General features: G+C 35.9%; 1 protein-coding gene across 1 annotated transcript in view; it reads right to left on the reverse strand.

Annotated features, from left to right (window-relative positions):
• The window catches only part of PLXNA4 (plexin A4), a 467,309-nt gene that overhangs the window by 12,975 nt on the left and 438,380 nt on the right, over positions 1–15,954 (reverse strand). The window contains exons 28-31 of the mRNA XM_072147475.1: positions 9,315–9,505; positions 6,608–6,777; positions 4,649–4,861; positions 2,255–2,405 (exon numbers count right to left, since the gene is read on the reverse strand). Of these exons, the coding sequence (XP_072003576.1) occupies positions 2,255–2,405; positions 4,649–4,861; positions 6,608–6,777; positions 9,315–9,505 (725 nt within the window). The remainder of the gene's footprint in view (positions 1–2,254; positions 2,406–4,648; positions 4,862–6,607; positions 6,778–9,314; positions 9,506–15,954) is intronic.

A 15,954-nucleotide genomic window follows, 5' to 3' on the forward strand; every position in this document is an offset into this window, starting at 1 on the left:
TCCTACAAAAATAAGAGTATGCATAAAAAACCATGTCCACATAAATTAGACATTTAGTGAATGTTAGTTATTATGTTTTTTTGCGGTTATGACTATGTATGGGAAAAGTAGAACATTTTGAAGTTCAAAAATAAAAAATTTTTCCAAATTTTCACCAAATATCTGATTTTCTCATAAATAAATGCAAAACATACCACCAAAATTTTTCAAATAACCTGAAGTACGATGTGTCACGAGAAAACAATTTTAAAATCACTTGGATATGTTAAAGCGTCCCGAAGTTATAACCATTTATAGTGTCAGAGGGCAGATTTGAAAAAATGGGCCGTGTCAGGAAGGTGAAAAGTGGCTTCAGCGTTAAGGGGTTAAAAGCTCATGTAGCTTGGGGCTATCTGGTTTGAGTAACTTCCATTGGGGGTTTACATTTTATCTTTCCTGATCCTTTAAGAGAGCATGATAATACGTCCAGAGATACATATTTAGAAATAAATAATGCTCTTAAAGATTAAAGATTCAAATTATTATCTTTACATAAAAATATGTTATACCTTAGTCAATAAAAACTACTTGAGCCTTAAGACCCATAAAATGAGGATTCCTAAGGGGAAAATCCCATATTCTATAATCATAGACACAGGAGGAATGGTCAACAGCTCAAATTACCAATACAATACATGTTAAACAATTATAAAAAAAAATAGGTAAATAGAGCAACCATTTACTGATGACTGCAGTCTAGCCATACTCACTAAGAGCATTTATGGATTCAGGCATGGTCTTGGAATTAAAAAAGGCGCATATGTGCAATGTGAGACAATGCATTTTGCTCAACTATTCTCAGCTGTTGAACTGGCAAGCTGATATCAGCAGCCAATTAATTCCCCTCAGCCAATAATTAAGTAAGTTTTTAATTAGAATGAAGAATTTCCTGCTAGATTTGAGATGGGTTGAGCAATGAGATGTGTTGTGCAATGAGATGTATCCTGCCATAAAGCAGGGAAAGCCATTAACGCTCAGGGATTAAAACTCTCAAGTTAGATTTGACTTTGTCGGCTACATAGGAAATCATTGCACCATATGAATTACTTTCTATCCAGGGAATCATTATCATAAAGCATACAATATGTACTATTTCTGCATGTGTCTCTTTATCAGTATGTATCCAAGTTTATTTCTGAACAGGGCCCATATGTTTTCTTAATTTCTTTGTTGATATGTCGATGGATCCCCAGATGTTCTATGTCAGTCTCAGACGCTATACTCATCACAGAGCTGGCATCACTTCATAAGCGTTTCTCACTTTTCAAATCACAAACACAAAGTTAACCAATAATAGACGCACTGTATGGGGATCATATATGTTAACTGTCTCAGATCAGATAATTTTAGGTTATGTATAGATTTATCTTATAGTTGTAAACCATACACAAAAAATAGTTACAGGTTTTTAAGTTAAAAAAAATTAATAAAAAAATAAATAAATATAATAATGTAATTGAGTAAACAGTAATATTTTTTATTTGCAAAGGGATTTAAAAATAAATTAAACTTATTATAATAACATTTTTGTAGGTCAGTCCGAAGGTGAGGTAGCAAAAAGATTTCTCTTTCCTCGAAAATTGTGGGGGACATTAGTTGTGGTTAAGTTTGACATATATATGCAAGATAATAGGAGATATTTAATAACATAGGTCTTTATTCAGCTGCTTTTTATGAATACTGCATTGATTTAAAAAATTGTATTAACTATTTCTAAGCCATCATCCCTTATATGGAGAGAAATTGCATTTGTTTTTCCAACTTGTGACAGCTGATAAATCAGATTAGCCACAGCCACCTCCCCCCAATCAGATTAGCCACACCCACCTTCCACCAATCAGATTAACCACAGCCACTTTGCCACCAACTTCTAAAAATTGAGCTAGTGGAAAACATGCTGAATAAGGTCCTCAAGTGAGGGCTTGATAAATGTCCCCCATTGTCACCTCCAAGTCTTCTTCTCAAAACACAGATAAAAACCTACAAACGTCATCAACCTCTATTATGCTGTATAACAGACCATTACAATTTTGTAGTACAGAGTACCTTACATGTCTTCCATCCAACTCTTGCACCCTTCAGTGAAGTAAATCTACCTTATAAGTAATCAACTATGCTCATACTCTTATTTATACTAAACTGCTGGAAGTAACAGAAAGGCAAATCAATGACATACATCTTCTATTGAAACAAATACTTGAATGCAACTACTTACCTCTTCACTATACTTTCCAACATATGAGTATATCTCTGAGAGTGAACTCATGGTGTTGAACTCATTCATGTGCATACGTGATTGCTCTGCCAAGTAAGCATTCATGTCTTGGTCACTGATAGCTGGCATTTTGGCAATGTCAGAATAATATCTGGAAACAGAAACATATAAAATGCATAAAAAATACATTGATACATAAAACAAATTTCCCTATAACAGCAGGAATGTCATATAGCAAAAAATACTTAATGTCAATTGCTGGTAATTACTTTGAAGTAAGTGCTGAGGGGAAGGAGAGCACTGAGGTCTCATCACTTTTGTGGAGTAACATATATAGGTGTTCAGGAACCAGGATGAGGGTATTACATGACAGAAAGCCAAGGCAAGGACTGAGCTGTGGTTGGTTAATAAGAAGTTGGAGGGGGAGGGGGCTAAGACAGACTAGTTCATAGAAATCCCTCCTCATTGTAAGGGGAAAAATAATAATCTTTGGTTGACAGAATACATTGACTGAATACATTGTTGCTTTATTTTGTTTTTATACAAAAACAATGGATAAAAGGTTTTTAGTTGCATCCTTGGATATGTAAGCTTCATTGTATTCCATTCCCTAAAGATTTTTCACATCTTCTGTCTCATTAAGGAATGTTGTATTCTTCATGTCCTTCATCCCTCATGTAATTCTAGTATAAGCGGACGTAGAATGGGGAAAGCAATCAGTCATTGCCATTCACATCTGTGCTTTGCTGTCAACTAGTTAATTAGACTCAATCATTTACATATTTAATTTCTTCATTCTGACATTCTGTGCACCAAAGAAGTCAGCAACATGATACATGATTTTATAATTAGGCGCAGAAGTCTGATACTAGAATAGCTGACAGGTGTCCTGTAGACATCACTGTGATACCTGCTGATACAGTGTAAAAACTAAACCACTACAACTGGGCATGGACACATTAGATGAGAACTATTACAGATATAACCAAACAACTAATAAATTCACATATCTTTATCATATAAATACTACAAAATAAGTGCATATCATTTTAGGTCCATGACATGGGAGTGCTAATGCAGATCGGACCAATATTTTTGAATAAAAGTTGAAGTATTAAACTTTATCAGTACATTAGTAAATTCTCCTAGTCATTTAGAAGGGTAGCTTCACTAACTATTATACTCCTGTGAACCTTTTGTAGTGTTACAGAGCCTATACAAGTCACATGTAAAGTTCTGACTTGTGACATGGTTCCTAAACACACATTTGGATATCGCAAACCTGCAAATTCATTTGTATTCAGGACAACTCAGCCATTAATGAGTCTAAGCCAGAATTAGCAGGCTCTACTTTGATTCTTTAATCGCAGGAATAGGTGGGAATGAAGAAACTGGAAAAATCACTATTTTCGATTTCAAGGTAAAACATTATCACCACCAACTGTGAATTCTTCATTCAATAAAAAGTCAGAGAAAATACATAGAGACATGTTAAAACTTTCCTTTCTTTATATGGGGAATCTTTATATCATAGTATATAGAATAATTCACAGTATGCAAGTTGTGGATAAAAAAATGGTGGCATGGCACCCACCGCTAATGGTATGTGCCAGCAGAATATGTTAAGAGGAAGACAGATGGGTAAGCATCATGTTATCTCACAACACATTTCAGCAGGCCAGAAGTTTCCAACATATGTACAAGAGGAACATTTTTAAATATGTCACACAACAGTGATAATACATATGATTACAACACCATAGGCAAGTTATGTTGGACGTCATAATTCTGTACACATAACTGAACATAATCAAGACTCCTTTTAAAAGGTTGTCCACAACTTTACTATACAGGCAGGTTTGTTCTTAAGTTGAACTGTATATTTTATCATTGTAATTCCAGACAGAATTCTTTTGGTCTCTGTGACAATTGGATTTAAAAAATGTTGGGTTGTCATAAGAACCAGGATTATCAATAAAGCTTCATTGTAGAAACATTTGATAACTTTTTGTGGTTTATTGTAGCCTAAGGCTAAAGTACAGTAAGTGACCAACATCCAGAGGTAATTTGTAACAGGGGTCATCTGTAAGTCAGGTTTTCTTAAGTAGGGGACCGCCTGTACTTAGTATAAACCATCAATACCAGATCATTTGGACAGTTCAGCTCCCAGGACTGAACTGACTGAACAGAGTACATTTTCATATTGTTAAGTCATGAACAACCCTTTCAAGTTTTGTATTATCTATCCAATACTGTAAAGAGGAAATACCAATACCAAGTGGGATTCATTGCTCCACTAGCTAGAATCAGAGAGTTTAAAGCATTTATATACACAATAGTTAATGTAACATTTAGAATTGCATTTGCGACACACAGTATATGTCTACAACTTACCTTTCTACCCAGTTTTTATAACTAGGGATGTCCTTGGCATAAAGGAGTTTGTTGGAAGGAGAATCCTTCCCTAAGCGGTGCTCTGAAGTTGAGCATGAGTCCATAAAAGTCTGTGCCACCACGGAAAGACAAGCATCTGTAATGCTATTCTTGTGGATGTCAAAGACAAATTGAGGGTTTTTGATGACGTTGACCCAAAACCTCAATGGTAAGCTGTGGTAGAAACAAAATACTGCATATTTAGTTCTATATATTGCACAATGTTTCCAGAAGGGGTATTTCGGGAATATTTTAGGAAGGGTTTACGTTAGCAGAAGGAAATTCTACAACATATTATTTAATGTATTTTGATATATAACATAACATATATGAACCATAAGACCCTGTGGCAGTATTCTGCTGTAATACTTGTTGTTCTAAACTATTATTATCCGGGACCTTTCAGGTCCTTACTGTACAGATAATAAGTACGAGTAGAAGACCAGGCGTGTGGGATGCTTCCTATCCTCGCTGACACTGAGCTGGATCATGTACGCACAGCCTGGGCACCAATAAGTGTCTGACTAATGAAGCATTAGCATATTATTAACATTATCTGCGCTTTTAATCTCAAACTGATTGCAGCCACTCAGACTAAATGAACAGGAGGTTTATTTAAAGGGGTAGAGGGAGGGGAGAGAGGAAATGAAGAAATGATCTCCTTGCAATCAGATTAAATTAACTTTGAGTCACTTCTTACAGACCTCCTCATCAATGAGCCTGCAATATGGGTATCACTAAGCTCTCCAACATAGGAAGAAAATACATTGTCATTCCTAATCACTAAGTGAATGGCGCTGGGTTGCAGCGAGATGTAGATCTTGTCTAACTAAACATAATTCACAAATCACAAGTTCCACGTACATTTGTCCAACATTGTAGTCAATGATATGGGTCTAGTTATATTACAGTGTACTATAGGGGTAAACCATAGGTAGAACCTTGTGTAATGATCTAATGTATTCAGTGGTAAAACCTACAGTGGTATGTTGGTTATAGGTTTGACATCTAACTATATATTTCTGTACTAATTAGAGGTAATCTTTACAACACATTAACAACAATTTGTACAACAATGTAGTCAATTATAAGGGTCTAGTTATATTGCAGTGTACTATGGGGGTAAACCCTAGGCTTGACATCTCACTATACATTTCTGAACACATGAAAGCTAAATTCAGGGCTATTCTATATAGCCCAAAAATACCACTCTATACTCGAATATGTAGTGGAATCAAGATGGTTAATCAGATTTTTATATCACGGTCTACCCTATTCATGTGGAAAACCTTTCCACGTGTCTTGACTCATATATTTGTGTATTTGTACTACAGCAACTGTTTTGCGATCCGTGTATACCCTCATTACCTTAAGAGCTAGCTTTTTCTCTTGTTTGTATCTTTTACTATTGCACTTGAGTATTTACAGGCGGTCTGGAGGGGAGCATCACTGTAGCCCTTCTTAGTACTCTCAGGAGCACAGTGTCTAATGTAACGTATGGGTTACATTTTTTAGATGCTTTTATTCTATGTATGTTGTTTCATTTCAATAAAGATTTTTTGATTTGTTTACTTGGGTCACTATTGCATCCCTTTGTCTTTGAACTTTTTGGTATGATTATTGGATGCATGACCATTTCAATTTATTGACTGCAATGATAAGTGCCTGCCTTCTTTTGGTTGTTTGGACCTTTATAATCTCTAACTTAGTATTAAAATGTATTTTAATAAGGCTCCACGGTAGCAAAAATCTTTAGACTATAGTCTTTACATAGTAACACATAGTAACATAGTAACTGGTTCTTTTTTATGGAGCTGTATGTTCTCTGTACTGAGTTCCAATAGAACTTCTATCAGACAGGAAAGCCAAATACATGTGATTTTTTGAATACTTATGCTATTTAATTCTAAAATGTCTTACCAATTGCTCTTCCAGGTGTGTCGCACATGGGGATCATGAATATTATGTTTGTCTGCCTGTTCATCCAGAAAATCAAACATATATTTGATGGCGAGAGGAAGAGCGCTACCTCTATGTGCTGTACTGAATATGGTTTCAAACAGGTCATCCACAAACTTCTGCAATGTACCCTATAAAGAAAAGAAAATAATTATGTACTAAGAAATATAAGTGGTTTGTGTATTCTCATGGCATTTTGTAATAATAATATCAGTGTATCAAAATTAACATGGAAATAAACAACATTACAGTGTGAATACAAGTAGTAGCTAATATCTAATAGCAATAACTGAACTATATAAATATCAATAACGGAAATTATTACATGAATTCTGAAAGTGCAAATACAATTCCCATGGTGAATATATATTTCTTTTGTATACAAATTGCTTTATACAAAGAAACGGAAACCAAACAAGTTCTCTCATATCTACCCATTTTGCATTACCTTATATACTCGAGTATATACGGTACTTACGTTGGTGCTGCTGTACCTATGTTACTGTATAGTGTCTGTTTAGATCTGTTACAGACAATGTAAAAAGGAGCTAGAGAAACCAAAATAAAATTATGCACTGGCTGAAAATGGTAATCCAACTGTTTTATGAAGATGAAAACTAAGTCGTGGGAGCAGCAAAGGAATACATTTAATCAAAATGGATTTTGACAACACCTGCTTGCGTTATGCAAGTTTTAAGGATATGAATATTCTAGTTCTGAAAACACCTGCAGACAGTGAATTTCTTTTGCATATTATTCAGCAAACATAACAAAAACTAATATTTTTTTATTACACTGAAGAACATATTCGGAGAATAGATTTCTGATTGATCTTGGCTTCATATTTTTGTGAGCCATCCCTGCAGTCTGCCTAAGATCATGCACTACTCAGAGACTGGACATTTCCTTTATAGATTCATAGGTATCTTTATACATTACAACTTGGTTGTCATGTACAGAAAGATTGAAAAACAACAAAAGCCTATCAACTCTCTTCCCAAGACAACCTTGAAAGATCTTTCTATGGAAATGTAGCAGAGAACAAATGATAACCCGGACATTATGTAGATATTTTTTTTTTAATAAATACTCATAGTTTGTGAAAACTCCATTGTAGATGATTGGCTTATAAACATTAAAGTTGGACCAATTATAAAAGTTTCACAAACTTCATGGCTATGTTGTAAATGGTACCTTTCAATGAGACCAAACACAGTATAAACGACCCTATTGATGAGTGAACCCCCATTGTTCGGTACAATACAGTTCAGCTTCTCTTGAACAAGCCTCATTCTAAGCATTATAATGATACCTTTAATAAGGCTTTTATTCTGAATAAATGTTGCAAAAACGTCTTTCTCCCATGCAGCGTCTACTGTACTCAGTTTTGTGCTGAAAGAATGATGTGTGGGGGTGTGGCTGCTATAAAATACAAGTAGCTGGCACTAAAGAAATGAGAAGTCAACAGTGTAAAGTTATAGAGCTGTCATGTAATCATTCTCCATGAAAAAATTCTTGCAGGGATAGACAAAGCTTTTTCCAAAAGATGCCGTTTACTTGTCTGACAGCTTTGAGCGCTTTATAAAAGGTCTGTCCCTGTCACTCACTATTTTGTGTTATTACTTTGCAATGATGAATACTGAACTTTTCTCCTTTTAGTTTAAATTTTTCTGCATCCTAGATATAACAAAAGGCAACCAACGTGTATAACATCAAAATGAAGCAGATAAGGAAAGCAAAAAACATTGTTTTTAAGCTTATTCAAACATATAAATAGCTTTCAAGAATATTGTACAATGAACAGAGGGCTGCCCTGTGGTATCATCACTAAAAACCTGTCCAGCCCTAGAAGCAGGAGATAAAGACCTGCAGGAAGACATTCTATTGCATAGTATATCACCATACCTTCTATATGAGCAGGAATTCTGAGGATTTTCAGGCACCAGGGGTACTGGACCCACTGGACCACCACAGACAATGATATAAGCTCTGGCGAAAACCTGGGAGCGGGTCTAAGTGGGTTGCTACTTTCTGCGGCGTGGTACCACCAGGTCGCTCCACAGGTGGGACTTTTTTCCGCGGAGGCGGCCAAGGCGAATTACTGAGACTTTGGGCAGAACCATAGTCAGGGACAGGCAGGAGGTCAGGACAGGCAGCACAGGATCAGAGTCGGGGAGGTAGTGGAAGGTCAGGGCAGGCATCAAAGGAGCATACTCAGTAACAGAACCAGGGTCACAACAGGAGTTCTGAATATGACCACAGGGCATCAGGAACACAGCTTTCTCAGGGGCACACGGCACACAGATCCGGGGGTTTTGTATGGAGTGGCTGGGTTATAAGGAATACTGGGAATAGCCAGCACCAATCAAGGGTGCGCTGGCCCTTTAAATCTTCTGGAGCTGGTGCGTGAGCGCCCCTTGGAGACGGGGGCTCACGCACGACAGCCAGAGCTGCAACAGGAATGGGGACAAGTAAGTGAAGCTGGGGACGCGCTGGAGCACGGAGAGGGACTCGGGTGAGCCCATGACCTGAGATGATTTATGCCCATGCAATCTTGGAACTTATAATGTTATGGTGTTCTAGGGTGGAAACTTTCAGTTAGAAAATCCTTCAACTTTCCAATTTAAGCTTATCTAAAACGTTTGATGTATGCAAAGTTTTTACATACCTTGGTAGCCAACAATCTGGTAAGGTATATTTCTGATACCATTTTACTTCCTCTGTCCCCTTCTTTTTGGTCTCCATGTTCATGGTTTTTGACTAAGTGCCAAACTTTAACTCCACTTTCTAAATCTGGTGTTATCATTGGAGTGCGAGAGCGCAGGCTGTCAGGACTTCCAGTATACTTGATCATATTCTCTGCAATAGACAACAATTCCCAGATATAAAATTGTATATAACAAATTAGCCTACAAACAATTTACTTCTGAACTTTTAAACCAAGTACTAAGCTTAGAGGGGGCAAGAAAAATGTAACTTTCTTGCTCCTGCCCCCATTTCCTGCTGTTATTTTCTCTTCTGCTCTGTAGAGCTTGGCCAGTTATAAGACTGCTGTATCAAGTAAGAGGCCACAGTGGTCACAGAAACAGGATCGTCATTGTTGTACTTATTTTTTTTTTTACTCCATTTCAGCACTTTCAAAGAAAATAAGAGAAGGCCAAAAAATATTTCCTTCAGCATACACAACCTATCAAACACATATAACAAAACAACAAACCTATATCAAACACATAACCTGTTTGATATCTATGCTTAGTTTTAGCTAGCTGGTTGAGTAACATGAACAGTTAGGTCAAGTTCACACCATCCCTAATAGTGTCCAATTCTTTATTCTATTATGAAATTGAAAAACAAGCACTTTAACCAGAACGTATTAAGATTCCATAAAATACTAAAGGGGTATTCTAGGAATCAGCATAATTCATATACAAATGGGTACTCAAAATATAAGCTTATATGTAATTAGTTGTTATTTAAAATTTTGCTCCCCTTAGCAGAAAATGCTGGTGACATAGACTGTGATGAAGAATTAAAATGCTACTGGCCCTTTAATCAGTCCGTTAATTTCCTCCGCATGGTCCGTTGCAGAGCATACACAGGACAGAAGATGGCCGCTGGTCACATGTCCACATCACATGTCCTGCATCTGCCTGGGCAGGTCATGTGATCATCGCTACGTTTGGCTGTGGTTGGTTGGTTGCAGTGCATCCAGTATGGCCAGTGTTGTGGTAATGGCAGTTACACATCATTACTATGGTAACAGAGCAAGAACGTCTGTTATATCATTGCCGGGAGCAGAGGATAAGAGGGAGGAGGAGTTACTGAGAACTAAAGGATCATGGAACTTGTAGTTTCCAGTGGCAGCCATCTTGGTGATAACTTTAGAGAGGCCATAAAATTTTGTGAATCATAAAATCAAACTATTTAAGCTCCGTTTTGTGACTAATGACATTGCGTTTTTTTACATTCATTTATTTATAACATTATGGGTTTTTGTATCAGACGTTCATATTCCCGGAATACCCCTTTAAGTAACTGAGCATATTTACTGTAATATACAGTATTCTGTACATTGCAGATTTTAGAGGCAGATTGTAAACTCTGAAGAAGTTGTAAAATGTTGTGCTAGCAAATACTCATTCCTTCCAAGGCACTTAGTCAGCATTTGTAGAGGTATCTGATTGTCATGAAATGACATGTGTGAACTCATTCACAACAAATTTACTGTTATTCGAATCTGTTTTGGTAAATATTGCTTTTCTGATTTTTCTTATCTGGACATAACTAAGTTTACTGATTAAGTTTATATAATGCATTTAGAAACTGTTTGTAAAAAAACTCTTTTTTACACTTTTTGTGAATGTAACACCAATCTACGCGCCTTTCAGTCTGAACATTACCTGAAAGTGATTCTTCGAAGGTCACTAACTTACTGGAGGGATGGCAACCAAATTTGTAATCAATACTAAAGCTAAGATTGAGTAATCAATTTCCATCTTACTATATGAAAACAAGATACAATACTCATTTAGAGATTTGTTTATAAAAACTAAAGGATAATAGACTTCAAGCCTCAAGCTATTTATTCTGGTTATGTAGACTGGGAATAAAGCGTGACAGAGTAAATTGATTAACTGAATGTCGATATGTATTGAGGGCAATTCATATCTCTCTTGAAATACTGTATATTGCCTACTTCTTAATCAATTCTCTAGATAAAAATTTGGGCACTAGGTCTTTGAAGCTAAGTATTTGGTAAAGAAAAAAAATATACAGCAACGGTTTTAAGAATTTGCACCCTAGAAACAAATTCTTACAAGAAGTCATATAAAAGGAAGCAAAAGATTAAACATATAATTCAGCAAAGGCAAGAAGAACAACAAAAAGAGTAATTGTGAAGGGACATTGATTAGTTTAGAACAGATTTACAATCTGCCTCTCTAGCCTCTTGATTCTCTTAAGTCATCAATTTGTCTACTGAGCTTGACATTAATACAGCTATTAACAATGTTACTGCAATACTAATCACATTTGCTGCATGTTGGGAACCTTCACAAAGTACTGCTTTTATTGTCTGCTACATACACATCCACACCTTTATGATGTGCCCACTCCTTATTCATATGCCTACCCTGAGAACAGCAATGTCTCTGGAAGTATCACTAAGTCTCTGCAGCTCCATGCTATTCCTCTAGACACAAAATGTATTTATGCCCTTTGTTGACTGCAATTACATTATCTATGGATATCTTTGCCAATCCTGCCCAGTTCTTGGACTTTGTGCGACAAGCCCTGAAAGTTCTGATGTGGCAGAAGAGGGCATGTCTATGGGCTAGTAGAACCACTTTTTATGCCATTGATATCACTACATAGATAAATAACATTCTGTATAGTAAGTGACAACAAACTAATGTTCCTCACTATTGTAGTTACTACTCCTGTAGGATGACAATGTTCACTTTCTCAGCTTTATATCAAATGCAATAAGCTCAAAGAACATTTGAGCAGATGGTTTATGAAATTGTACTTAAGGCCATGAAAGTATTGCAAAAGTTATTGTGATAGTAAAACAATAGCTACCTTCCCTACATAAGTCATCCATTAAACATGAAAATCCCATCTACTTAACTAAACGCGCAAAAACAAACAAAAAAAAATGTCTTAAAATCAGATGTTTACATAAAATCTCCAGGTTAACTTTGGTCCAGCATTGAATGTTGTTGTTTTCTCCATGTTTTCAAAATTTTTCTTGAGTAACGATTAAAGAAAATATTTAGCCAAAGACAGTCCACTCCAAAAAAGTATACAAATGTTCTACATGGGGTTATAATAATAAATGACCTAGAGTTTCCCACCACTCTGTTCTACAAGCAGCTTCACAACACCATAGGATACCAATGGAATAGTCACTCAGCCTATGACCCTGGTTAAAGGGGTCACCAGGAAGCTGAGTGCTATACTGTTCAGGAGAGGAGGTAACGAAACAGAACGTCAAATGGTAAATTGGGTGTATTTTATAAACATTTTATTGGATAACCCTTTGGTTATTGGATAACCATTATTCATCAGCTATCAACAACACTGTCAAAGGTGACCATGTCTTGACAAAAACCCTTCACATGTAAACATCATAATATTTTAATAAACTAAACCATGGTTACTTCGCTATTATTCTGTACCAGACAAAACTTCACAACGGCCCAAAAACACTACTTTTGTCTAGTCTTTAAATGTATTTTTCTTAAATAGGCAATCTATGATCTTATCATGTCAATTTTCCTCATTCTTTCTTTGTTCCTCTGAGATCCCAATCCTTCACTCCTTAGATGTTACCTGAAGCAGATTTACTCTTAACTCTGCTATACTAGTCCTTTCACTTACCCTGTCTGAAGGGTTTCTTAAATCACTGCTATTGTATGTGTAGGAAATAGAGTGCATCTAGAAATTATGGGGCTATACTTTAAATCTATTGCATTTTACATGGGAATGTCTTAGATCGTCCGCTACATTTACTCACAGACTTATAAAACATCTTTATCAGTTATTTAGAAAAAAATCAGGAAGTCTTAAGTCGTAAACCCTCTCAGAGTCAAAATTTAAATAATTTGATGGTTGTTAGATCAGCTTTATGAAAACTGTGTACATGACGATGTTTGTAAATTTTCATTCGTCTGGATGTTTTCACATTGGACTTCAATATCTGCCCACAATTTATAGTCTTCTACAAATAATGTTGTCTGAATAATGATCTCTTGTTTGACTTTGACAAATAAATGCCTCAGCTGTGTTCTCTGAGTATTTCACATATTTTGTATTACAATAAGATACCGACCTAATCTCACAGTTTAAATAAATAATTTATAAGCATTTGTCTCCTATGAAAAATGTTGAGGCAAAGTTTAAAAATGTAGTGACATAAAAATACATAAAGTAAAGTTTCAAGGCCCGATGAATAAAAGAACCTAAACAATGAAAAATAAATCAGTACTTAAAGTCCATCCAGTAAAGGAGTAATACATTATGAGTAAAAACAATGGTGTTATAAAGCACTAGAACAGATGACACATCAATCGTAGAAGAGACAGAAGGATGCGAGACAATGAGATACTGTATAGATAACAGATACCATGGTTTGAAATGATACTGTATCATTATTATTCCCAATTGAACAAACATCGAACACTTTCATTTAACTGCTACCTGTCACCTTCCTGACAAGAGGAATATATCTGTGAGTGCCTGTCAAACCTGTTATAACTTAACCTAGTATAGTAGTTTTCAGTTGTGAATCCCACACTGGTTAGAAGCCCTTGTAGCATTCCAACTCAAACTATCCAAATATCAAGCAATACATATCAGTATGAGGCACAATCTTCTGCTCATAAGTGGAATGGTGGTTTCTGTATTATTTGGAATAATTGAATGGTTCCAATGTTTGAAATGCACAGATTGGGTATTTATCGTTACTATTTTATATAAATGTCGTTTATGAAGGCAGAGTGAGTGTAATATATAATATGAAATGTATAGTACATGCACTTTTAATGTGTTACTACATGTTTTGTGCTGAGAAAGCGCTATGTCACAGGATGTAATTGCACTGGTTTGGGCAAGATTAATGAGAACATTAACACTACTTTATAAATGTAGCACTTGGGATATGATTTTAACACCACTGAATATTATAACCTCTACATTTTTACACCTGTTAAACTACAGAGGTTCATAATTTCTTCCCACGCGTCTCCCTCAGACCTTCAAAAGAGTAATAAAACAATAAGACATTCTCAGTCTAAATGAAGTATTCACGTGCTGTACTGAGCATCCCAATGCAATGAGGTCACATCATTAGGCAAGTCAAAAAAATGGGGAAGTACCAGTGGTGTTTTATGGCAATGCTCCACTGAATGAAATTAATACTGCTAATTACATCCCTGTAAAGTTTAACCATGTTTAATGATGTATTTTATGTGGTTATTAACACACAGCAGCATTACAGATAATTCTTCCATTGTCTTAAAGAGCACTGTTAACGCTTCCTGAGTTCCATTATAATTACCAGGTAAGTGTCATTATTTACACACCAACTGCGCTCGACGGAAATTGATGATTTTTCATCCTATAACTTTTTGCCCAACTTGGCGATAACAAGGAAGGGAAATATCTTCGAAAAGGTCACAGTGTCTTTCATTAATTGCAGCAACACTTCAGAAATTAATATTAATGAGGCTTCTTGGCTCATTCGCATCAGTGGATGGTGCTCCCCAGGAGATTAAGTGACTGCAGTATTTCTCTTATATGAGAAGGGAGCATGGGGGATCAGGATTTCTGTGTACTACCAATAACAATGAGCTTTCATGTGCATTGCATGTTACTAACCCTGTATGTCTGCAGAATTTCACTCAAAATGCTCAGAATTATTTAATAATGTGTGTTAGTGCCATGACTGCAGCCTCAATATAGTGCCCTTGACAAAATGCAACAAAAGAAAATATTGTACAGTACTATCAAATAGTTACCTGATATTAAAATATGCAGCCCCTATATTATTATATTGCTCTAAACCCCTTTCTCCATGGGAGTACCCAAACTTTTTAATACACCACAAATAAATGTAAAGTTGTTCCATATGAGGTGTTATATTAGACCATCATAGATTTGAGGTTATTGTTTGCTATGACTATATTGTTATTATACTAAATAACTTCACATATAAATATCTGCTTGGCTCCTTAAGCTACTTAAAAACATCTTTTACCATTTCCACCAGCTACGACTCTGCAATCTTTTACAGGTACCACTCTATTGATTTTTGACACCAAATTTTTTCTGTAGCCTCCAATGTTTCAAAATCATCATTGCTGCCAGATTTGTTAGCCAATGTGATCATTAGGGTCTCTGCTGTAAGATGGGTGGCTCTGGGTGGGAGCAGGTAACTTGGCACTACCCAACAATAGAGAGCCTTAATGGCTTACAAAAAAAAGCTAACAGCTCCTGGCAAAATGCACACTACCAAATAATTCCAACCATGTTGGAACAATTGGTCTGGTAAAAAGGGCTGGAGTTGGAAGAAATGGTAAAAGATTATTTTCAAAAAAAGACAAAATTAATAAAATCTTAGCTTTGATCGGCATAAAAAGTAAGTTCATGGGGGTCATTTATCTAAAATTTTTCTCCTTTTTTTCTCTTATTTTTCAATTGGTACTGTATATTTGCATCTAAATTTGCAACTTTACCACTCACCTAGCAAAGTTGGTTGTGCAAGGTTGGCCATAGCATTACTTGCACTACTGCCACAAAGCATTTAT

Source organism: Engystomops pustulosus, chromosome 4 (genome assembly GCF_040894005.1).
Source record: "Engystomops pustulosus chromosome 4, aEngPut4.maternal, whole genome shotgun sequence".
Lineage (NCBI taxonomy): Eukaryota > Metazoa > Chordata > Amphibia > Anura > Leptodactylidae > Engystomops > Engystomops pustulosus.